The sequence below is a fragment of the Triturus cristatus genome, chromosome 3_2 (genome assembly GCF_964204655.1).
Source record: "Triturus cristatus chromosome 3_2, aTriCri1.1, whole genome shotgun sequence".
Lineage (NCBI taxonomy): Eukaryota > Metazoa > Chordata > Amphibia > Caudata > Salamandridae > Triturus > Triturus cristatus.
Genome location: NC_140584.1, coordinates 654,042,013 through 654,067,635, shown reverse-complemented (window position 1 = coordinate 654,067,635; position 25,623 = coordinate 654,042,013). Strand labels below are relative to the sequence as shown.

At 43.2% G+C, this 25,623-nt stretch overlaps 1 protein-coding gene across 1 annotated transcript in view; it reads left to right on the top strand.

Moving 5' to 3' along the window:
- UNC80 (unc-80 subunit of NALCN channel complex) overlaps positions 1–25,623 on the top strand; it is a 3,271,126-nt gene that overhangs the window by 1,405,406 nt on the left and 1,840,097 nt on the right. Inside the window, exons 26-27 of the mRNA XM_085648598.1 lie at positions 8,027–8,230; positions 9,520–9,620. Of these exons, the coding sequence (XP_085504724.1) occupies positions 8,027–8,230; positions 9,520–9,620 (305 nt within the window). The remainder of the gene's footprint in view (positions 1–8,026; positions 8,231–9,519; positions 9,621–25,623) is intronic.

The following is a 25,623-nucleotide window of genomic DNA, read 5'->3' as shown; positions in this document are numbered from 1 at the left end:
TTTTAATACTATTGGAGTGTTGTAGTTAAGAGTTTTATTATATATGTAGGATAAGCTATGGATTCAGAACAGGGAAATAGTTTAGAGGTTACTGAATGTAAGATTAGTGAGGAAGTTATCAGAAAATTGATTCAGCAGGAGATGAAGGCACAGGTTGAGGAGACAATATGTGGAGTCATGGGATGAATTGTACTCCTTATCAGAGGAGGAGTAATTGAGGGAAGGGAAAAGAGGTAAGAAATTGAGAAAGAACAAGCATCTGGAAGACCACTATGGCCATCAAAAGAATAGGTGTTCACTGCGGCACGCAAAGGAGGAGTGTCCCTAGCTGCACACTATAGGATGAATTTTTTTAGATGGAGTTGGGACTAGGCTCCTTGACCAATGACAATAAGGAATATGATGAATATGTATTTGATGTTCAGCAGGATGATGGGTGACTCGTGGCCAATGGAGTTTGTGAGTAGATTCATTAAGGAATGGGTGAGGAAATCATTGGATAAATAGGTGGGAAAGGTGCTGAGGGCTGAGTGCTCAAGACCTGTTATTGATGAGAATGTTAGTTTTGTACTAGGAGTTGATTAGTTTCTTATGTTGTCTGGGCGTGTCTGGAACGATCGCTAAAACAGTGCCAAGATAAGGTACTAGATGTCCTAGGTTCTTTGGCTAGGATATTTGATATGGCGGAGGAGGCTCATGTCAGTGAGTGGTCAGAGGATCTTGAGTTACTCCAGGGATGGAGTCAGAGAGCAATAATATTGTTGGGAAATACAAAAGCAGGCTTGATGGCAATGAGAAAAAAAACCATTTTAATGAAAATCAGTTCCAAACTGTGAGATATGGCAGAGAAGGAGCCAAGCGAAGAAGCAATGGGATTGTTTTCTGGAAAAGGCTTAGTTAAAAGCCTAGGGAAATATGTTTCATCATTTACTGCCTTGTATAAGGCGCAAGTTAAAATGAGGAAGGTTTTCAGAGGAAGTGTTTTTGAAAAGGCCAGTAAAAGGGGAGTTTCAATTGACCGAGGGATTCAAAGGTCCCATTACAGTAACTAGTATAGAGGAAGAATCTATCAGGCCTCTTCGAATTTCTACCCAAATAAAGAGAGAACAGGAAGGTCAGGAAGAGGAAGGTTTGCGCGTGATCGGGCCGAAATTATTCAGGATCACAAAGTGAGTACAGAGATTATTTTTGGTTCTTCCTAAGGAAAAGTAGGGGCTTGATTAAGACATGTGAAGGAATGGGAAAAGATTATACAAGATCCAGGGATACAGGGATATTAAAGACTGTACGAGGTTACAAAATAGAGTTTGTAGAACAACCACAACAGGTAAAAGAGCAAAGAGAGTTAACTATAACAGAGGAACAACATTCTGTAGTGGATTCAGAGATAGAATCTTTGATACAAAAAGGTTTGATCAAGTGTATAGAGGAAAGTGCCAGGAGTTTTGTGAGCACTCTCTTTTTAGTACTGAAGAAAGACAAAGGATGGAGAGCAGTAATAAATATGAGGGAATTAAACAAATATTTGGTTTACAGGTATTTCAAGATGGAAGGTATACACTGTTTGAGAGACTTGTTGTCAATTGGTAATTGAAGCTAGACCTGAAGGATGCATACTTCATAAATTCTATGGAGAAGGAAAGTCATAAGTGTTTTCAATTCATATGAGGAAAGCAGCTATCTCATTTTCAATATCTACCTTTTGGTCTGTCTTCCACTCCATGGTGCTTCACAAAAGTGATGAGAATAGTTGCAAACTATTTGATAGAGAGAGGTCTACGGTTGATAGTGTATTTAGACTATATATTGCATATGTCTCAAGATCTCGAAGAGTTGAAGCAAGAGTTAATATTGATTATGCACTTGTTGCAGAGTTTGGATTTTTTGATAAACAATGAGAAGTCAGTTTTAACACCCTCTCAGAAGATGGAATAGATTACAGGTGAATAATTCTGTTACAGCTACCGAGAGGAAAGTAAAAATGATAAGAAAATAAATATTGTATGTTTTGAGGAAGGAAATATTGTCGTTAAGGGATTTGGCTCAGATGGTAGGATTGTTATCTTCTATCCAGGCAATTATCCCAGGTCCTTTGCATTATTGTGCATTAATGAGGATAAAAGGAGATGCTTTTAGGAAAGGTTGGTTGTATGGAGACAGAGCAAAGATGAACCAAGAAGTGAAAGAGGAATTGTATTGGTGGTTAAACAATATGGAGGCTTGGAATGTTCGGGCCACTTTTAGTTGCGTCCCAGATTTTGTTATGGAGACAGATGTCTGTTTGAAAGGCTGGGGGCATGGTTAGGAGAGCAACAGTTAGGTGGATTATGGGCAGAGAAGGAGAGGATGAATCACATAAATTGTTTGGAGTAACAGCAGGATTATATGCTTTGAAAAGCTTCAGGGGGATTTTGAGAGGTCAAAGGGTGTTGATGAAGATGGACAGTGTGTCTGCAGTGGCTTATATCAACCGATTAGGAGGGAGCAGATCCCATGGTTTGTCAGAGTTGGTGAAGTTTTGGTATCTTTGGCGCACAAAATTAGAGTGAAAGCAAAGTACTTACCAGCAGAATTGAATATGGTAGCGGATTTGAATTTGCGGAACTTAAGGAATTACAGCAATTGGAGGCTGGAGGAATTTTGGGGTCCACTTTGAGGGGGATCTTTTTGCAAGCAAACTGACGTTCCAACTAGGGAAATATTTCAGCTGGATGCCGGATCCAGGGGAGTTTGCAGTAGGCACGTTTCAGCCGGTTTTGGGGGATAAGAGCCCATGCCTTTCCCTCACTGATTCAGAGGGTTCTTTTGGCAGAGAAGTGCCAGTTAGTGATAGTAGCACAGTTCAGGTTGTCACAAGTGTGGTTTCCATCAGTGATGGAGTTGGCATGTGCAATACTTTTTTGGATTCCTACAAGGGAAGGTTTGCTGAGGAATGGAGGAGAAGAGCATCCTTTAGTTCAGGACAAGGTGTTGAACCTTCTCGTATTTAAAGTGTTAGGAGATCTGAATATTTCAAGGGACTGTCGTGCAGGGCAGCAGAATTACTCAAGGAGTCAGGGCACCAGGGACAAGAAGACGATATAGGGGAATATGGAGAATTAGGGCATATTTGTGCATAGAGAGATGTTTGGATCGCTTGGAAGCTCCTTTCGTAGTGGTGGTTAATTTTTTGGTAGAGCAATTTGAGAAAGGTTTGGGTTACAGAACCGTGAATTGTTACAGGTCAGCTATTTCAGCAGGAAATGTTCAAGTAGATGGTAGAACGGTAGGATGGAACGTTATGGTATGTAGAATACTTAAGAGTATGAGGTTGAGAAGGCCACCTAAGGCAAGGTCTGATGTTTTATCACAAGTCAACTGTTTTTATTAGAATCCTGGCCAGTGAATGTATATTTGGATTTAAAGGAACTTTCAGAAAAGTTGGCAACTCTATTATGTTTGATATCTTGCAGGAGAGTATCAGAAGTGAAAACTTTGGAGATGAGTAGCAAAAGTTATGGTCCAGATGGTGTATATTTTGAAATCTGGAAAAGGACAAAGACATGTCTGAGTCTATCTTTTATCCAAGTTTCCCTGAAGAGAGGAATTTATGTGTGGTAGAATGCTTGTCTGAGTTTGAGAACAGAATGATGGAGTACAGAAGAGATGGGGAGAATCAATTACTGATATCTTATGTTAAGCCATATGGTGCAGTGAGTACCGGTATGACTGTCAGATAGATTAAGTGGGTAATAGATGTTTAAGGCACATTCTTTAAGAGGTGCTGCGGCCAGGAAAGTTTTATTTTGTCTGGTGGTAGATTGGAGGAAATTCTAAAAATGGCTGATTGCAAAGCATTACTTTAGCCCAGTAACGCATGTGTCAGATGTGGTGTTGAAGGTCTTTCAACATGCATAATGGTAGCCTATGGTCTTGAAATGAAATGATGGTTCTCTATTTGTTCTGAATAGAGAATCAAGATTTCGTTAAAGACATGGAGGCTAACATTACCCCGCCCACCACTTCCCCTTTGTGAAGAAGATAAAAATGGGAAAAGAAAAAGAAAAGAATAGAAAGTATAATGTATGTGAAGTTTATTGATGGAATAATAGTTTTTGAAATTTACAGGAGATGTATACACGATAATAGATACATGTTGATGACTTGGTTGCTATTCTTAGATGCGCAGTAAGAAGAGTGGAAAAGAAGAGTAGCTAGACACAGTCAATTTACGGAGGAGAACGGATTACACGGTCAAGGGATGATAGTCCGTTGCATTTAAAAAGGAAGAGTGTTCTTCTATGAGGGGATTACTTATGGTCTATGGTGTTCGGGTTCTAAACTGGTTTATTTGTAAAGTTCTTTAAAGGTGCTGCTGAAGTGGCTTTTAAAGGTTTAATGCATAATGTTAGCCTCTGTGTCTTTAATGAAATCTTTATTCTCTATCCATAACATTTGGAGATTTGCCATTCTAGATAGATTGATTAAAAGTTTAATTTTTCAGTGCATATGTATACAATGTGGATTGGCAATGTCTGCTTCCTTTGTGCTTTTGATTTTCATTTTTATTTTGTTCTCGTACTGTTTGCCTTTTTTAGATGATATTATAAAGTGGCCTACTAACGAGCAATTTGTAGGTTCTTTATAATAAATTAATAGGTGCTGTTAGAAAAGCCCTACATGTGGTATGTAAGAGCCTCATCCTTTAATGGCATTGAGCAGACCAACTCAATGAGGTTTGCTTTGTGGTTTACTAACACTTAGCCTGAGTAATTGATGACCTCTTACAGCCATGTTTGGCGTTTTATAAAGGACCTATTAATCTACAGATCACCTCTGGCCTCCAAGTATTAGATATGAAAATGCTTGTGTTTTAATAGCATATGTCTCATAAATCCTAATAGCCATGTGACTTTTCCATGTCTTAGCTCAGCAAACACTTATTGGTCCTAAATACATTTACATTTTAACTGGTAATTCCAAATTGGCCTATTTAGTAGACATTTGGTTTACTTTTTATAGCAGTGGAGGTCAGACGCGTGAAAATCCATTGTCACCTTGTGTCAGTTGATGTCCATTGGGGCAGAGTACTGTCTGTTTAAATCTGGTGGTCAGGGTTGGACCACTTATGGATTCAAATCAGAAGATTGCTTAACATGTGTGCATTTATCCATCTGCTATAGATATCTGGAACTAATGGTGGCCCCGGATGTTACCATAATTTCTTCATCAAACATGGGTGAGCGCAGAGACTGACTTGTGATCTCACTTACTCTTTTGTGAAATCACTCATCAGCAAGACCAAATATTGCTGTCATAGTGACACAGATTTGTCCTGGAAGATGTTTACCTACATCACCAAATTCTTTTGTAAAGCACAGGGAATTAGGGATAGCCCACATCCACTAAAGTGGTGTTTCTGGATCCTTAAAATTAATTTATAAATATGTTTAGTACACTAATAACGCTCTTAAAAATCTTTGCTTCATGATAGTTTCTAAAGGAGAGTGCAGAGATTTAAAGTAGAAGATTGTAAAGTGATATATTCTGATGACTAGCTAGACTGTATTTGTTTCATGGAGATGGTGGTATCTGTTTTTATTCCAGAGGGCTGTGACCATGTGTTCATAAAGAAACAAATAATTTGTGAAGAATCTATTGCTATATCAAGGTGGTAGAGACTACTCTTTACTGTAGAATAATAGGACTTTGCAATAGAATGGATCCCAAAACGTGTACATTCTGAATGTTTTTATTATAACTAGACTTCTGTAGTGTTGTAGAAGGCATACCAGATTGGTTGGTCAAACAGCGCTGAATAGTTTTGATTATAGGTAGAAATGGCCTAGAGTATTCCAACTCTGGGCAGGTAAAATCATCATATGCTCTACAGTCTATCAAGAGAAATGTGCACTTTCTGACAGCATCAGAGTAGAAGAGTTACAAAGTGACCTGTGTTAATTTATTTAGTACAGCAATTTGGTACCTGTGCTTGGAAGTTAACTTTGGCGACTGATGTTCAATAATACAGATACTGTACTCCCTAATTTGTCCAGCATTGTCTACTTTAGTTTTATTATCTAAATATTTATCATGCATAGTACAACCATAATTGCTATACATACATAGTATGAGTACACACTGCTGTAGTCAAAACAAAGAATACAAAAAATTGCAGACTCCTATGAAACTAAAAAGCTAAAACCGCACAAAGATTGCGGGAATGATGACTGGTTAAGCAAGAATTACATTGGTCCTGAAGTTCAAACAGCAGTTGGTTTGTAAGTAAAATTCTAAAGAAGGGGTTCCAAAACTGCAGAATCGCTTTCCTTAAACCAATCGAATAGGTTGTAAATTTTAGAAGGATGTGTTCTCAAAACATTCACCTGAAATTCTGACTATATGTATTAAGCAATTCAACCTACAAAAGGAAAGGATGTTAAAGAATAATAACTCCTTCTCCATAAAAGTTAAATCAGCAAACACAACTGTTAGGTGCTAATTGTAGTTACCTATACTGTCTTTGGTACGTGATGCTAAAGTTAGCAGACCACATTCTCTTCAGTGGGTGCAGTGCTGTAGAGCCTTTGATAAGTATCTGTTTAAATTTAAGGAAGAGGTGAATACAAATTTCCAAATGCAACCAGCACATTTAGTGACTTTTAGGCTGTTCTTAGAGGACAATATTCATACCATAGGATTGTTATTTTTTTCTTTTGATTTAAATCTGCCTCAGACGCTTCTTACTTGTAAACAGATATAAAAGGGATGCATGTCCTTGTCCCAAGTGCATTTTTGCATCAATTCATGGTGCCACATGCATATACTGTAAGTATATTTAGCCTGCTAAGAGTAGTCTGTGCTTCTTTAACATGGTCCAAGAATAGAGTTCCAAATGTTGTATGTTCAAGATGCCTGAAATCATTATAAGTATGCTTTCAGGCAAACTTCAAATCCAAAACATATTGTATAAAATTACAATGCTATTTATTAATGTGTTGGATAATTACGCTTATTTGCTGCCCATGTTAGGTAAAAAAAAAAAAACTTAAACATTAAAAAATATTATTTTAATTTTGATTCCCAAATGTTCTCTGCTTCATAGCAAACTTGAAATACCTTATTTCAAGGTAGTCGACATGTTTATCAAGTAGGGGCTTTGGTTTTGTAATAGTCTTGCTATTGTGAGGCCATCTTAGATTTTTGGTATATTTAAAATATATGAATAAAAACAAGATAAGCATTTACAAGCAATAATATGTTTGATTGCTCACCGAACTGTACTTGAGCAAACCGATTCCACCAGGCACGGTCTCTAAAATGTTTAAAGTGTTTTTAGGGTTCTAATTTTATTTCAAGCAATTCAATTCTGTCCAAGGAACCTGAACTCTGAATGATTATACTTATAGACTAGTGCCCTCCACTTGTTTCTCCAAAATCTGCATGTGAAAAGGGACTGTAGTACAAAAAGAAATAAAATTACTTTTCCTTAAACTTGTCCTTCTCTAGTTATTAGTTAGCTTTATGCATATGCTGTAAACGTTTTGTTTTAAAGAAGGGAAGAGATCCTTTCTTCTGCATTACTAAAGTATTTGGTGATGAAGTGGACATCCTGCCCAAAGGCAACAATTGCTTCAACCCTTGTTTATAAACAGCATCATAATGCCACATGGATCATGCAAGTCACAACATCAATTTCGTGTATGTGCTTGATGAAGCATCAGGACTAGATGGTCATCTCTGGACCATGGGACATAAAGAAGTCCTGACTTCCCAGTCCAGTTGCAGTAAACTACATCTCCAAGGTAAAGGTGTTGAGTATATCACTGTGTAGCATCTGTTCCTGCTGACTTAACAGAACTGCATTGGCGATGGCTATGGGCATGAGGAGAACATTGTTTTCTTTTATTCTCAAAAGTTAAGGTAGCACACCACACGCTGACAATAATGTTGATGGAGGGAGGGAGGGAGGCGGTAGGGTGAGCATTTAAAACACGGGGAAGAATGAAGAGGGGGAAAAAAAGTCCTCTTTTGTTTTTTAATACAGTTCCCAGCAGGAAGATCAGGATAGGAGGCTCCCGCCTGCTCCAGATAAAAGGAACCCGCAGTTTCCGGGTGAAGAAAGGGGGTTCCCTGTCCAGCTTTCGCCGGGCCGGCAGCCTAAAGAGCACCAAGCTATCACGTCAGGACTCAGGGTCCGAGAATGAGGATCTACAGTTGTCCCAGAGCAGGGACACTGTCACTGACATAGGTAAAGCAGATAAGGGTGGGTTAGATAAGTTTAATAATCTGTTGTGATGAACAAATCGCTACTTTTCTCCCGTAGTATAGACTACTACCTGCCAATCCTTGCTAAAATTGTTTTTTCTATAGTTTTGTTTCACTTGCTCCTACTTTGGTGCATTGTACCCTTTATTCATCTAATTGGTCACCTGCCACCAGTGTATTCATTCCACACTAACGGCTTCAACATCAGTGTGTTCACCCCCTGAAGTCATTCAGTGCTTTAGTCTCATGACGTTTAACTTTAATTTTCCTTTAACCAGTTTTTCTGTGGTGGGTGGTAACATTGTAACAGAAGCTCCATTCTTGTCACCAAAATAAGACACATATATATGCATACGAGAACCAGGTCTTTAGTAATGGGCGTCTAGGTAAGACCTGCCTCAACTAATAGGTGCTTCTCCATGAACAGACCGAAGTGCGCAAAATGTGTGCCTTCTTTAGGACTGGGACACTCCACCTAGAAATGCTCTGAATTTTTATGTTCTATTTTTAAATGAGGAACTGTACATTTAGTCCCAAGCCCTCGGTAAAGGACCAAAATGTTTTATACTTACAAATGCTCTGAAATTCATCTGTTCTCTGTTTAGATGAGGAACTGTACATCTAGTCCACAGCCCTTGGTAAAGGGTCGTCAGTTTTATACCTTTCGATTCAGCACCATTTGCTGAACCTAAAATTTGGCATCATAGAAATTCCTCACTATGAGACTGAATAATAGCCTGAATATGGTTCTGGTTTCAGTCTTTGAGACCTCTCCATTGACTCTGTTCAGTAGAATTAGGATTCTTAAAATGTGGATCTTTTTCCCCCTTTTATTCCCCATACTTGTCAGCTTCCTTTCACTGGTGCCACTACACATGCCCAGGGGTAGCAAAAGCAGCAGACTGTGATGCCAGTGAAGGGTTCCTTACCACAGAGCCCTGTCAATGCAGGTCAGTCATGGATCTAATGATTTGTGTCATCTGTGCGCTTCATCGAATGTGTTTCATGTTGCTTTTTTTCATTTGCCCCCCTCCCCGCCCACCATTCACACAAACTGGAAAAGTAATTTCTGACAAATTGAGATCTTGTGATTAGCAACAATATTCAGCATTTACTAACCCAAATCATGAACAGATGGTAAACGTAAGTGGGGAGTAGAAGGGCTGTGAGACAGGATAGCATTTCTCTAATGTGGCATACTGCAATAATCTTGTTTTTGGCGAATAGAGTGTTAAAAAGCTGATGACTTGTTTGATGTTTCTTCTTGAGAAGAAGGCAGCCCATGGAGCACCAGTGAACCAAGCATTGAGCCAGAGGGATTAAGCAGCACAGGCACAGCGGAGAGCTACCATCGGAGCATGTCTTGGTTACATGTGAGTAAAGTATGGAAAACCAACTTTAGTGTGCAGGTAACTTACAATGAGTATGAGTTTTAGACATGACCAAATGATTTAACCTGTGTTTGGACAGGAATATATCAATCTTATGTCCAGTTCTTGATATATACCACGTGAGATCAATGATAGCTTGTGGATGGTATCAGAAACCATGCCAATCCTGCAAATTAGTGAAGATCGCAACAGCTTAGGCCCCCTATGTAAAACCTATTGCTATGTTTTAAGCAAAGACGGGATGCTGAGACAATCCTGTTAAATCACCTTGATTGCCTAAGAAAAGGGCGACTCCTACCAGTTGCCATGGTGCCACCCTGCACTTAATAGTACAGAAAGGTGTTTCCTTCAGAGGGATACAAATAGGTGAAAAAACACACAAAGGGTAAAATAAAAGTCTCTGTGGAACCTTGTCTATTGATTGTAGTTGAAGATTAATGAAGAGGTGAATAGCAATACACCAAGCATCATCAGTAATTTGGAAGAGTATTGCAAGACAAATTCAAAACAAATATAGTTGAATTTCCAGCTACAGAGACAAATATAGAATCAAATGGGCAGTGAATGTGATAAACAATAAGGGAACAAATGCATCCTTCACTTGTAGGTGCCTCCTCATATATATTTAACAGGAACTGATATCATTGGAAAACCCTTTCTTCCTTCTTGGTTTAGTCACATCAAGTAGGAGTCCCGGGATAGACCACCAACTTGGAAAGGGCAGATTATAAGGTTTGTCTGTGCTTCCTTCTTAAAGTTCATGCTTTCAGGCATATGAATCATAAGTCTGATTTTGTCAATCTTCATCCAGCATTGGGCTCTGCTACTCTGTTGCCGCTCTTTACAGTGTGCGGAAACCCCTTCTCATTTCATTGAGTGCGGAAGTGCTTATGTAGTCTGTGCTTTAGGCACGCCTAAGTACCCACTGACTGCAGTGCTCAGCAACACACCACCCGAATGAGGAAGGAGCATGCCCTTTCCATGCTTGTGTCTTCTAGTAAAAACTCTTGCCATTCTTGGATATAACAGTATGCCACCTTCAGAAGCTTCGGGTTTCTTCTAGTGTTGTTAAACACAACAGCAAGATAACAAAGGAGCATTGATAATAGAAAATCTATCCTATCTGACAAAATCCTAAACTTACTACCATTTTGGTATTCACAGAAGGCACTTACTCATTTTGGTATTCACAGAAGGCACTTACTCATTTCGGTATTCACAGAAGTTAGGAGTCCTAACTTAAGGACTCCTAAATGCCTTCTGTGAATACCGAAAGTCTTAAAGTTAGGATTTTTCTCAGTTTAGGGGTAGTAAAGTTAGGACTCCTCAATTTAGGACTCCTAAATGCATTCTGTGAATGCCAAAAGTCTTAAAGTTAGGACTTTTCTCAGTTTAGGAGTAGTAAAGTTAGGACTCCTCAATTTAGGACTCCTAAATGCATTCTGTGAATGCCAAAAGTCTTAAAGTTAGGATTTTTCTCAGTTTAGGAGTAGTAAAGTTACGACTCCTAACTATAGGACTCCTAAACTGGGAAAAATCCTAACTTTAAGACTTTCGGTATTCACAGAAGGCATTTAGGAGTCCTAAAATTAGGAGTCTTAACTTTACTACTCCTAAACTGAGAAAAATCCTAACTTTAAGACTTTTGGTATTCACAGAAGGCATTTAGGAGTCCTAAAGTTAGGAGTCCTAACTTTACTACTCCTAAACGGAGAAAAATCCTAACTTTAAGACTTTCGGTATTCACAGAAGGCATTTAGGAGTCCTAAAGTTAGGACTCCTAACTTCTGTGAATACCAAAATGAGTAAGTGCCTTCTGAGAATACCAAAATGAGTAAGTGCGTTCTGTGAATACCAAAATGGTAGTAAGTTTAGGATTTTGTCTTAAGTTAGTTCTGTGAAGCGGGCCCTTGGACATTATGTTCTGGTTGCCATTGTACCGTAACTGCAAGAGTTTCACATGGAAGCCGATAATAATGATTGATGAGAATAAATATCTTAGGCTGAGATAAATGAAAGACAGAATAACATTTAAGTATGGGTAGATCTGATAAAGACTTCTAGTCTCAGATACCTTACCTCAGAATATTCCCCAGGCATCAGACAGGATCTGGACAGTTTAAGCAATATCTCTACACGCCAGTAGGTGGCATCGTTCAGCTTGTTTCAGCGTAGTCAACGGCATCCATGCCAGGTGACGTCGAACATGCCTATGTGGGCGCCACCCTAGCATGCTGACTTCAGTTCTTTTCTTTCCGCACCATAAGTGCGGATCCCGAGAGAACTACATCTCTTCACTTTTTTTAACAGCTTTTTTGACATTTTGTCAATTTGACCTTTGCCTTCCAGTATTCCAGGAATGTCCCCTAAAAACATGTGGGGTTCAAATCTGTGGTTACCGTCACGAACAGATGCCTGTGACAGACTCCCATCTGATTTGCCTCTGATGCCTGTAGGTGGACCATGACTCCAAGGCCTGTGAAGACTGTTGTGCCATGAATCCCGAGGCACTTCGGGAGTGATCCCTGAAGCTCCTAGTCACCAGTCGACCCGCGCCACTCCAGGTCTCAGTTGTGTGGAAAGTCCGGGCCAGTTCACTGAGCTGTTCCCATTCAAAGTCTACAGTGAGGCTCCCAAAAATTGGAAAAATCGAGCAATTAAAAGCGCTGCTCAACTTTACCACACCTGTCCAAGTCATCAGATGAGGTGCAGGAACAATGTCACCACTCTAGACCCGGCTCCCATGTGTCAACTTCAGGAACTGTATCTAGGTCTGCTCTGCGCCATGCCTCCCCAAATGTCTTGGACCCGGAGAGACCCATGCCCAGCTAAAAGTTTTATGAGGCCATGCACCTCATATTTGGGCGGCCAACCCCTCTGCAACATCTTCAGATCCCATGGGTTTGTCAGGTGCTCCCACTGGATTTCTACCATCGGGTCCCCTGGATCCAGTAATGGATCCAGACAGGCTCCGGTCACGACCTTCTCTTGAGCCCCTTCCAGTGACGTCGTCCCTTGCACCGCCAAAGCCTCATGACAACACTGACTCCATCTTCATACCCGACTCATGATATGGAGTCAGATTGGAGTCGCCCAACATCGACTCAGGCCGGAGCTCTACCTTCTGAGTCTGAGCCAGGGCCTTAATTTTTCAACTGACCCTTGAGGAGTATGATTGGGGAGGATCTGAGGATCCTTATGGCTAGCTTAACCCCTTGGAAGAGCCCAAAAGGCAACTGGTAAGAGGAGCTGGTGTTCCAGTTATCTGTGTACCTCCTCAAACACTGGATTTGTGTCTCCTCATACTGAGGCTACTGAGGAAGAGGCTTCGTTTGCCATGGTGGTGAGGAGGGCAACTTATGTCCTGGATCTTACGCTGCCCTCAGTGGCAGTTAAGACGAACGTCTTGACAGAGATACTTCATCTTGGAGTTGCCCGACAGATCCTCTCCTGCCTCACAAATGTCCTGCTCAGGGTAGGGGACAATCCCTGCACTGGGGCTTCTGTGCACAGGGCAATTGCCCACCACCATGGCCCCACTCCTGGGGACCCAGCTTTCCTCACCCAGCACCCCACCCCAGAGAGACTGGTTGTCCAGGCCTCCATCCAGTGTCAACCCTGTTTCGTTCCCTACCACATCACTGGATAGGGAATCCAAGAGGCTGGATACCTTTGGCAAGAGTATGTTAAATTTTGTCAGCCTTGCATGGTGGTCAGTTACCAACGCATGCCTCTTGGACCGATATACTCACGCAGTTTGGTATTTGGTTGTCAAGTGTTAGCCACAGTCTCAGAGGAGTCCCAAGCCATCCTGACACAGACTATTGCCAATAGCAGGGTCGCAGCTAAGTTCATCACTCACTGGCACTCAGACCCCATGCCTCGTTGAGATCTACTGTCTTTTATGGGGATGTCCAGTTTCCCTTAAAGACATGCCCTTTGATGGCACACATCTATTTGGCAATAAGGCAGATTCCGTGCTGGAGCACTTTAAGGACGGCAGGGTCACTGCCTAATTGCTGGGTCTTTCCACAGCCCAACGCCAACCCCATTCTGTCTTTGTCCCCTTCCGTGGCTACAAAGGGGCTGCCAGTCACATCCAATCCCGCCCAGCCACCAAGGCCAACAGGGTCCCCTGTCCTTTTGTAGCCGCAGACACAGCTCCTACAAGACCCATGGGACACAGAGCTAGCCTCTGACAGCAACAGCCTCAACACCCCTTTAGTTTTCCCTCTAACCAACACAGGCAACTGGTTGGTGGCAGGATTGACATCACCTGCCCTGCTGGCAGTCTATAACATTGGACAAATGGGTACTTCAGATTGTTCAGCCCAGTTGCTCCATCCCTTTCTTAGACAACCTGTGTCCCATGCCACCATCCTCAGACTGGCTGATGAAGGATCACCTGTCCCTGCTCCTTCAGGAAGTGCAGGCTCTTTTTGCAAAATAAGCCATCAGGAGGGTGCCAGCATCAGAAGTAGGCTGTAGTTGGTATTCCTGCTACTTTCTGATCCCTAAGAAGGACAGGAAGGACGGAGGCCTCTGCCCTATCTTACACCTACTCCATCACAACTTCTTCCTGAAGGAGAAATTCAAGTTCACAACATTGGCTCAAGTCCTGTCCGCCTCAGACCCTGGAGAGGAGATAGTAACACTGGACTTGCAGACCACCTACTTTTATATACCCGTCCTCTCTGGCCACATGCCTTACCTGATTCACGGTGAGCCACAAGCACTTTCAGTTTTCTGTGCTCACTTTTAGATCCACCAGTGCCACTCAGGTTGTCACCAAGGTGATGAGAGTGGTTACAGCAAATCTGTGGAGGTCAGGGGTTCCCATCTTCCCCTGCCTCAATGACTTGCTGTTCAAGGTGGGCTCGTCCCAGGCAGACCTCCTTAATTTGCTGGGGTTCACTATCAATGTGCCTAAGTCACACCTGACTCCCTCTCAGACGCTCATCGGAGCTGCTCTGGATACAGGGCAGTTTTGGGCCTATCCTCTCTAATGGCGAGTCCAGAATATTCAGGCTATGATTCCGATGTTTCAGCCTCTATCCTGTATTTCTGTGAGTCTAACTTTGAGGCTGCTTAACAGTTACAGTAGGCACAGCATCAGGCGAATCTCTCAGATCTGGTCCAGATTTCATAGGGAACTTCAGAAGATCTACAACGGAGGCTAACAAACCATAATTGGAGCGGACCCTTCTCCCTTCCCCAACCGGGAGTTACTTTGGTGACAGATGCGTCACTCCTGGGTTGGGGTGGCCATATGGAAGAAGTGGAGATCAGATACTCTGGTCACAGGCGACGTCTCATCTACACATCAGCTTGATGGAGTTGAGAGCAATTCACCTGGCATTGGAAGGCTTTCTTCCTTCCATCAAGGGAAGGCTAGTTCAGCTATTCATGGACAACACCACTGCCATGTAGTATTGCAACAAACAGGACAGGGTGGGGCTGTGGGCCTTGTGCAGGAGGCTCTGCATCTCTGGACATGGCTGGACCTACAGTACATATTCCTGGTTATACAACAGCTGGCTGGATATCTGAATGTCAGAGCAGACAAACTAAGCTGTCGATGCCTCACTGTTTACAAATGGCGCCTTCACTTGGAGGCGATGCAAGATTTCTTCAGCAACTGGGGACAACCTTGGTTAGATCTATTCCCCACTGCCGACAACATGCAACTGACAATCTTTGACCTCCTTTCTGAAGTCTGCAATGTCATTCTGGCAGCCAGACATCCCCCAACCAAGACAGTATACACCTGCCTTTGGGACAAATTTGTGGCTTGGTTTGCTACCAGAAAGTTGGTCCCCTCTCGACACCTTTATCCAAGGTGTTGTTATTTATGTTATTGTTAGCCTGGCATTGCTTTGCTTTGGGCACTGCTAAAGGGTATCTTTCAGCCATATCAGCTGTCTTGCGGTTTCTGGATCAGCCTTCCCTCATTCAAGTAACCTGTTGTGACCCATTTTCTCAAAGGTCTCCAACACGTTTCCCCCATACCCTTCATCATGCCCCAATGGGACCTGAACTAGGTTTTGACTTTTTTGATGTGCTCACCATCCAAGTCTGTGCATAGCTGCCCTCTATATCTCTTGACCATCAAAACAGCTTTTCTCGTGGCCATTTCATCAGCCAGGAGGTTTAGCGAACTGCAGGTACTCTTCGTGCACCATCCTTACACAACTTTTTCCCCAGATAAACTGATTCTGAAAACACTTGCCTCTTTCCTACTGAAAGTGGTGATACCCTTTCATGTTGGCCAGACCATTTCAATGCCGACCTTCTTTGCTCCATCTCACCCTTCCAGTGAGGAGGAGAGACCCCACCTCCTGGACCCAAAAAGTTTGGTATTGTTTTACATTTATTGTACCAAGGAATTCTGGGTGGACAATCAACTCTTTATTTGATTTGTCGGAGCAAATTAAGGCAAGGCTATGCTGAAAAGTACCATCTCGCAATGGATTGTCCTCTGCATTAAAATCTGCTGGAGTGGCCAGGAAGCATCCCCCTGAAGGTTTGAGTGCTCATTCCACCAGAACCAAGGCCGCTATCACTGTGTTAGCTCATGGAGTTCCTGCCCTGGACGTCTGTCAGGCCGCAAAGTGGGCATTTGTATACGTTTACCCAGCACTACTGCCAGGTCTGTCGTGGCTGGCACCTTGCCTGTTCATACTTTCAGGATTTCCTGGTCCAAATCTGTTGAAAGACCCACCTCCTGGGAGGTGTTGCTTAGGTATCTATTATAAGGTAAGGCATCTGCGGCTAGAAGTCTCTATCAGATGAACAAGTTACTTAGTTATGCTAAAGCTTTTACCAACCCTTCTATCATCCCCGCAATGTAAACAGATTTACCTACATAGGGTGACAGTTGTAAGTTCTTAGTGTCTGCACACTGGTCTGTCAGCATTCTGACAGCAGAGGTACTGCTGAAGATTTTTTGGATCCATTCTGAACCCTGGGGGCCATTGTAAGGTAAGTAAGGAATCTGCGATTAAGACAGTCTGTACCAGATATGCTGTTACTGAGTGTAAGTAACTTGTTCTTTTAGTCCAGAGGCTACAGGGTTAACCTGATGAGTTATTTTACAGTCATGCAGCAAAGTTACAATGCATTAGTAGGAACCGCCTTGATGGCAGTTCATGTCACTGCATTAAATGTCAGCCCTATGAACGTGTATACATTTGGCAGTCGGGAACTCTGCCAGGCCAACGGGGTAAAAAACTCCATCACCCTGGCAGAGGACCACCAACATATAAATTGGGCCTATAGTGAAAACGTAACAGGCAGAGAATGAGTAGATAGAGAAAAGAGGATAGCCAAACTTTCTTTCCAGAAATGAAAGAAAAACCTGATCTTGATTTAACCGTATTTTCCTTTGTCTTGACTTTGTATATGCTTCTGTAATTGATCAAGATAACTCAGTGGTTTCTGGAACCGAAGGTTCTATGCAAGGAGAAGAAGAAACAAGCATTTGCAATGCAATAGGTCTCACATTTACACGAGTTTGAGCTATTGACATTGCAAATAACAATGCCTTTCATTTTTGATTTGTTTTTAAAACATAAATAAAAAGCATTGTCATTTACAATACCAATAGGTTGAACTCGTGTAAATGCGAGACCTATAGCATTGCAAATGCTTGTTTTATTTTGAGAGGGAGCGCCCCTGCAGGTCTGAGCAGATTGTGCTATACTTTAAAGGGCGTCTTAGAAACAAGCAGATTCACGGGTACAGGGCACCGGCACTTTAGGTTTTCCTTTTCAAGGGCTGCACTGAACTAACTGAACTCACCTCACACAACCACACGACAAAGAACAGACTCAATCGCTTGATGGCATCCCCAGTCCACCTGAAAGAGCGCTCTGGTCGGGGGATGAACTACAATGCCATAAAAATCGTAGGCTAAATTCATGCCAATACAATAACGCAACTAGTTTCGTTCATTAAAAAGTATTTGAAAGTTGTTCCTGGCTCATTCAAAGTTTTAAACTGCTAGAGGTAAGAAGTCTGAACTGCGAAGTGTTTGATAGAGAAACCGCCCACACCCCCTTTTCACCTTTTCATGAAAGTCGAAGTGTGACGTAAATCGTGTGGGTGTCAGTCTGGATTTGTGCAAATACTTCTGGTACATTATTGTGCTCTGTTGCCTGTCTACCCCCGTCCGTAACTAACGGCATAAATTAGGACAGCACAACACATCTCTGTCGGCGCCGCACAGACCTCCCGGCATGTTCCTGGTTTACCTCTACCGTGCTGTTCGGTGTGCGCCAGCGGCAGCACAGGTCCCACAGCGTGGGTCCTTCCCAGCGCATCCGAGCCCAGCCGCAGCAGTATGCAGGTGGCGTGCTGTGGTCCCACGTGCCGATAGGCTGAAAAGGACCTCTTACTATGTGTCTGCAGCGGCTCGGCAAATCAGAGGCCCATCTGACACATCAGAGCCGCTGCCGGGCAACCACATCCAGGGTTGGTGTTGACGGAATGGTGCGCGATGCTGTAAAGAAGACAAGCAATTTTTGGAATTAGCAAGTCCCTGCACCAAATCTTAAAATTGTAGCTTTTTTTAAAAGGCAGGTTTATCGTTGTCCTGCGGAACTTGAAAATCCAATAGGAGAATGGGCAAAGCAGACATCCTGTGTGTACCATAAGCAACCGCAACTTACAGGACACAAGTCTAGACTGTCTGAGAATGAATTATTTTAAAATATGTCAGTCCTTCTCCGCACTCAACCTTGTTTTCTCCTGAGTTTGTTTCACTGGGAAAGATGTGATGCACTGCAGATATCCCCAAGCAACAACAAGCGCAGAGACCCGCCAACTCTGCTTTCACCGTAGTACAGGATGACATCACAACGCTTCCGAGCCAATGAGCTTGGTCTCAGTTTGATAGGTTTCCGATGTAAACAACGAAGCACGTCATTGTTCTTTCTGATCCTGCGCTGCTCCGAATTACAGATCGAGCGATTTAAAAAATCCCTTTCAAGAGGTATAAGGCAATATTTAAACGCGAAACAAAAGAAGGAAAACTGTGCAAAATAAAAAAAGTTTCTTTTTTCACCGACTAAATTAATCGTCATCAATCATCTGAAACCCATTGTAGTATAATGAGAACGATTTCCACTTTCAAATATACTTCCTTACGAGAATTCGTAGTTCTAATTGCCTACCTTCACTGGCAAGCTAACATTTCAATATTGCTGCCTTTGTGGAACCCTATTCAGCAAATACCACACCTGATTGGAAAACAAGTGCGAGAGGACGAAAACTGTTGTTAGGCGCCACTGCTTCCGGACTACACAGAAGTTATGTATAGGTTCGACAGCCAACAAAAAGAAAGATAACAACAGTAATGCCACAGTTGAACAAATCGCAAGCGCTATAACAAAATACACCGAGTTTCACCCAACATACATATTACTTTAGGGCTGGCTGAGACAGCGCATGCAGCGCATGCGCTGCCAAGGCAAGACCTAAAAACACTTGGCTGAAAAAGGATGGATGAAACTTTGGTTGCACTTTTTGTTTCATTTTCATAAGGAAATTCTGCCATTGGTTTAGAGAATGCCCAAATATCTTGAGCTGCATTATTACAACATCGTGGATATTGTTCTAGGCTTTGATTCATTCTCTTTGTCAGTACTTTTGATTGGGATGAAAACCAGAAAATATAGGGCCCGATTCCATTGTCGGACAGACCGGAGTCCGTCCGACATCGGTCAGGAACTGTAACCGACCGACCTCCTGTCGTCGGTTATAGACCTGCAAGTAGGATGCAACCGAACGCTGTTCGGCGCAATCCTATACTTAACAACGGGAGCATGCATTCCGAACGGAATGCATGCTCGCATTGTTAACTGCAGAGGTGCAGGGATCACCAGGAGGGCCATAGGCTTGGCGGCCCTACTGGGGGCTCCCAAAGACAGTTTCCCACTGCCTTTTTGTGCCAGAAGGACCGGCACAAAAAGGCAGTGGGAAACTGCTGTCGTACTCCCTCGACTGGAAAGAGGCGGCCGGTTGAGTACTGAAGGGTTTCCGGATGGCAGACTGGCTCTCCGAGCCCTTTGTCAGCCATCCAGAAAATCGAGCCAGATTCCTTTCTGACCAGGCCCATCAGAATGGCTGAGTCGGAAAGGAATCCGAACAGCACGTTCCGATGCGGGCAGGAGGGCTCCGACCGACGGTCAGAGCCCTTCCTGATTACATCGGAATCGGGCCCATAGTTGTTCAATTCCCAATGACTTCAAGAAGGCTTTTCAAAATTAGAAAGATACTGACTATGTCTGTCACATATAATAATGTAAGGTAATCCAAGAAGAAAAATATCAGCAAAAATTATAATGTAATTTCTTCAGCTGTTGATGAATTAGACAATTGAATAATACTTTAAGCATTATTATATGATATTTTCCAGAGGATGGAAGCTCTCTAATAAAATCTGTAGAATTTGTATGTCAAGGTTCTTGAGCTACAATTAATGGCTGTAAATATATCAAATGCTTGTATTCTAGAACATTAGAATAAACAATTAGCTGCCAAAAATATTGTAATACTAAATAGAGCATAGTCTTTACTCCCCTGTGACCTGAAATGGCACATTCCCATCACATCTAAGGTAGTTCCTTAGCTGGCACAGTGATGGCTTGCTGGCTAAAATACAATTGTTCTCATCGAACTAAAGGAGTCTTTACTTTAAAATGTTCTAGGTCTTTTGGATCCCTCTGTTCCTGAGGCATTTAACTTTCTTTAAATGTCTAAACTATTCTAACCACAAGTTGGGGAGAAATCACAGGTTTATCATAACTGTTGGTCCGTAGCTATCTCTGCAGGGTCACCCCCAAGCTTTCTGTCTTTACCCCTCTTGTTTTTTGGAATTTGGTTGTGTTGGCGTTAGGACTCTGTGCACTTTACCACTGCTAACCAGTGCCAAAATATTTCTGCTCTCTCCCTAAATCATGGTAAAATGTGTTTACTCTTGACTGGCACATTTAATTTACCTGCAAGTCCCTAGTAAATGGTACTACCAATACCCAGTGCCCTTTAAACTAAATGCTGCTAGCGGGCCTGCAGTGCTCGTGCCTCCCACTTAAAGTAGCCTTTTAAAACATTTCTGAGGCCTGTCATTGCAGCCTGTAGTGCAGTTGTAAACTACAATTTTGACCTGGCAAAATAAAGTCTTTGCCAGGCCTAAACCATCTTTTTTTAATACTTATAAGTCACCCCTAAGGTAGGCCCTAAAGGCTCAAAGGGCAGGGTGCACTGCTTTTAAAATGCTGCACGTTGATTTAAGATTTACCTGCCCTGATAGTGAAAAACCCCTAAAGTTGTTTTTCACTACTGTAAGGCCTATCTCTCCCATTGGCTAACACTGGGTTAGCTTATTACATTTAATAAGTACTAACATTGGTTTGAAAACGATAGATATATATTGTTTAGATTCAAATGAATTGTAATTTAAAAATCCTCATTAATGATAAAGTTAGATTTTAAGTCACAATTCTGAAAATGCCACTTTTAGAACGTTGGCATTCTTTTTTTCGACCATTTTTGCCTCCTGCCAATCTCCTGGGTCACATGACAGTAAAAAGCCCTGCTGTTGAGATTTGTGTATCCTGGCCAGACAGTGACACAAAAAGGTCTTAGGCATGGATGGTATGGCTATCCTGCCCCACTCACACCTCCAAGAGGTTACCTCCAGCAAACGCAAAGGAACCTGACACTTGCCTTTGGTCACCCCAGACAGTTTGGAGCTCTGACAGGGGAAGGGAAGAACTTTCAAGAACCAGATGTGGGGGTATAACAGGGTGTTCCCCCACTCACAAAGGCTGGCACCAGGTAGAAATATTGGACCTCCTGAGCCACTCATCAGTACACTCCTGTACCTGTGGACATTACAGAAGAAGGACTGCCTTGTTCCTCAGAGAACTGCCCTGCTGCTTCAAGTCTGCCTCGTTCCCCAGAGGACTGCCCTGCTGTAACCAGAGTACTACCCCACTGCCTGAGGCCTACCCCTCCACTCTGAAAAGGAAGACTTGACCTGCTTCCTTCATCTCAGACTCACCTGAGTGACTGCAGCGGTCAGTTGCCTGGCTAGCCAGTTCTGAGCTACAGGGACAGAGGCCTCCCTGCAACTTCCCAGCTGACCTACCTAATTTGCAACCGGACCTGCTTGAGCACTGCCTGCCTCTGATACAGAGAGTCCCTGATACTCAGGAGGTGCCTTCCCAGGTCCGGGACCCTTGGCTGGCATCAGAGTGCACTCCTCTACAAGGAAAGGTGCAATCCTGAAGTTTTGAGTTTTTCCCAACTGCAAATAGGCCTCTTGCCGTGAGACCTTTCTGCCTACTACGACTACCAGTGTGAATCCCCAGCGAATGCGACTCTTCGCTCTACAGCGACCACCAGCAATGTGGGATCTGTACTCCATGCTACAGCAACAACAGCCCGCTGTGATCGCCAGCACGAAACTCCAACAATTACTTCCACAATGCCTGTCTGGCTCTTCGGGCTACAGCGACGATCATCCACAACCCTCTCCATGGTCCTCGTGACCTTATCCCCTGCAAACTAGACTCCTCGTGTTGGACTTTAAGAAGGTAACTTTTTTAGTGGGACTAACCTAGTCCCTGTAACTGTCCCACGCTCCATTGCAGTCAACCTGAACTTATGAATTTCTCCCCTTCTAGCACAATCAGATGAACGCAAGTGGCACGTTGTGCTTTAGGTATTATACTTCTCTAAAAGTTTAAAGTTGCATATCTTCATCTCTACAGATGGATTTCTCCCTTTTTGGTCTTATTTTATTTATTAAGATTTTCTCAATTTTCCTAAATTGGTTTTGGATTTTTTTGCGTGTGTTGTATTTTCATTGTATTACTGTTTGTGTGCTGCATAAATACTCATTGCATCTAAGTTTAAAAAAAAATGTAATACAATTTTTATTTCTGGACTACCATGACATTATGTTACAGCTTGAGCATAGGTTACTTAATCCATTTTATATTACGACAGACATTTGTTGCAATTATAACATTTGTTGCAATTCTACAATTTCTCATTGTACGCTATGAAGCTAGTAAGGTACGTCAGTAAGAGGTTACAAATACCTATTTTCTTGTTTACAACAAAACTATACTTATAGATTGCCATTAAGCATGTAAACCCACATACAGAACAAACACATAAAGGGATATCAAGACTTGGCAGCAGTTAATTTGGCAAGTTTTAATATATCCCTTGGTATCATATGGAGTTGTGGTGCAGCAATTAGTTCAAGGACAATGTATCATCCTATATATCAAGTATATATCATGCTAGGTGACTGATGGTGTGTTAGGCCTCGCTTCCTTGCATCAGATGCGCCACACTATATATTTGATGTTGGGACATCTGAGGGAGCATTGTTGCGTCCAGGTCGTGCATTCTGGGAGCCTGAGTGCTGGTAGGAGCCTATCCCCTCCTCTACCTGACTTTCAGGTTGTAGTTCGGTTAGCAGTAGCCACCCATGTTTCCAAATCTCGTTCGGCGTTATCATCTGAGCGGACTATCTGTAGCAGTCTCTCCTCTGCCACCCCCCATTCCTGCATATCTGCCATTCACTTGCGTATCGTCGGCGGTGTATCCTGCGTCCAATGTATTGCAACACGCCGTCTAGCAAGTACCAACCTGTGTTTCATTGTATTAGTCGTCTTTGGGCTCAGAAGAACACCCAACAGGCAGTGCTTAATGGTGCTCTTAACTTGGAGACCTGTCACTTCTCTGAGCGTCTCCAGCACCCACCTCCAATTTTGCTGAAGCCTAGGACAATCCCATGTCATATGTAGAAAGGTAGCCGGTTCTATGCCGCAGCGAGGGTACTCTGCGGAGCGTGCCATAATAATGAGTGCCAGTCTATGGGGTGTCATGTAAGTGTGGTGCAGATTGTTAAATTGTATGAGCTTTAAACAGGCGTTGCTGGCCACGTTTCGCACCTGCTCAAACGCTCTCTTCCAATCTATCCGTGAGCGGCGTTGTCAAGTCTGTTGACCATCTATCCCGGACCTGCGCAACATCTACTTTCGATCACGTTTTAGCGCCCAATATAGGATTGAAATTAAGCCACTGTGTGTACCTGGGTCTAGAATTGCCATCCGTGTGTGGGATTCTGCTGGATCCTCTGGGAATGTGTTCGATATCTCCCATGCTGTGCGAGAGATCTTCGCATACTGCAGATACTGCCGTCCGGGAGGTCAAAACACAAATGCACCTCCCTAAATGTAGGGAAAGTTTCATTGCAGTATAAGTCACCTGCAGTATTGCAACGCCCCCCCTCCCGAACGATTTCGCCAAGTCCATGACCTCTTGGATCTGGCAATAGCCACACAACCATCTCAGAGGTAGCGCTCAGGCATAAGGCAATTTACGCAGTACCAACGTGACCGCCTTTTCCCAGGCCCTTGCCACCTGTTGCACCACAAATGGGTAGTGCGGCGGTGTTCAAGCTCCCATCATGAGGCATTTTGGTAGGTTATTTTCCCGCCCCCAATCTGCCAGGAGTTCCTTTTCCACTTTGGGGCCCTCTGCACACCAAAGTGCTGCATATTGAAGGAGAGCGGCCATGTAGTATAGTTGTAGGTCTGGTAGGCCCAGCCCTTCTTGTTCGGTGTCTAGCTTTAGAATCTCCAACTTCACTCTTTTCCGTTTTCCAGCCCAGACCAGCGATAGTAGAAGGCTATTAAGGGTCTTAAAAGTGGAGTTGGAGACAATACAAAATAAGTTCTGTATGACATATAGGCATCTCGGTAGGAGCATCATCCGAGCCAGCGCTGCCCATCCCATGACCGAGAGAGGGAGGCGATTCCAGAAGTCAATGGAAGCTTTTAATCCCCAGATCAATGTGCCTACATTCAAGTCCTCTGTTGTATGGGCGACCTGAATCCCCAAGTAGCCGAAGTGTGTGTGCCTCCATTGGAATTCCGTGCGGGGAAGCGCCGCTGCATCCATTTTTGCTAGTGCAGTGGAAACAGGGTAGATTTAACGTTATTTATTTTCAGACTGGACACTATGCCAAAATGCATTAGTATGTCCAGTAACTTGGGCAGCACCTCTTCAGGTCGGGTTAAATATAACAAGGCGTCATCTGCGTATAGGGACACCACATGTACCCGCCAATCCACCGAAATACCACAGTTTGACAGGTCCCGTTGCAGCCTAATCGCCATCGGCTCCATTGCTAGTGCGAATAAGAGCGGGGACAAGGAAATCCTTGCCGTGTACCCCGCTCAATAGAAAACCTTTCGGAGATCACTCCACCACTGCACACCCGTGTGGTGGGTATATGGTAAAGAAGACGTATCCAGGCAATATATTCCTGGCCTAATCCCATTCTTGTCAGTACCTCCTAGAGATAATCCCATCTCAGGATATCAAAGGCCTTATCAATATCTTGGGCGAGTACTGCGGCCCTGAGATCCATTGCAGCTGTGGTGTGTAAAATGTGTGACAGTCTACGCAGATTCATATGGGTGCCACGGCCCGGCATGAAGCCACACTGGTCATTGTGGGCTAGATGGGTGATTATCCTGCCCAGTCGTATCGCAAGAGCCTCAGCTAAAAGTTTCGTATCCACTCCCAGCATTGATAGCAGCGGTAGGATCCTGGTGCACAGGGGTCTTCCCCTGGCTTGGGAGCATGACTATCTGGGCTTCCCTCATTGACGAGGGCAGGCCCTCTATTTTCTTGACCACTTGTAAAGTTTCCAGGAGTCAGGGGAGATATATGTCGGCATATGTTTGATAATATTCTGTGAGGAGTCCATCCGGGCCTGGCGATTTGTATCGGGCCATCGCGGTCAGCGCCTCCCGTATGTCCTCTAGTGTGAGCTTAATGTCTAGACCCCTGCAGTGGGCGTTAGTGAGGCCGGGCAGCACCAAGTCATCTAAGAAATGTGAGAGGATGTGTAGGGGTACTTCTGCGCCCTCCTTGTAGATGGATGTCAGGTGAG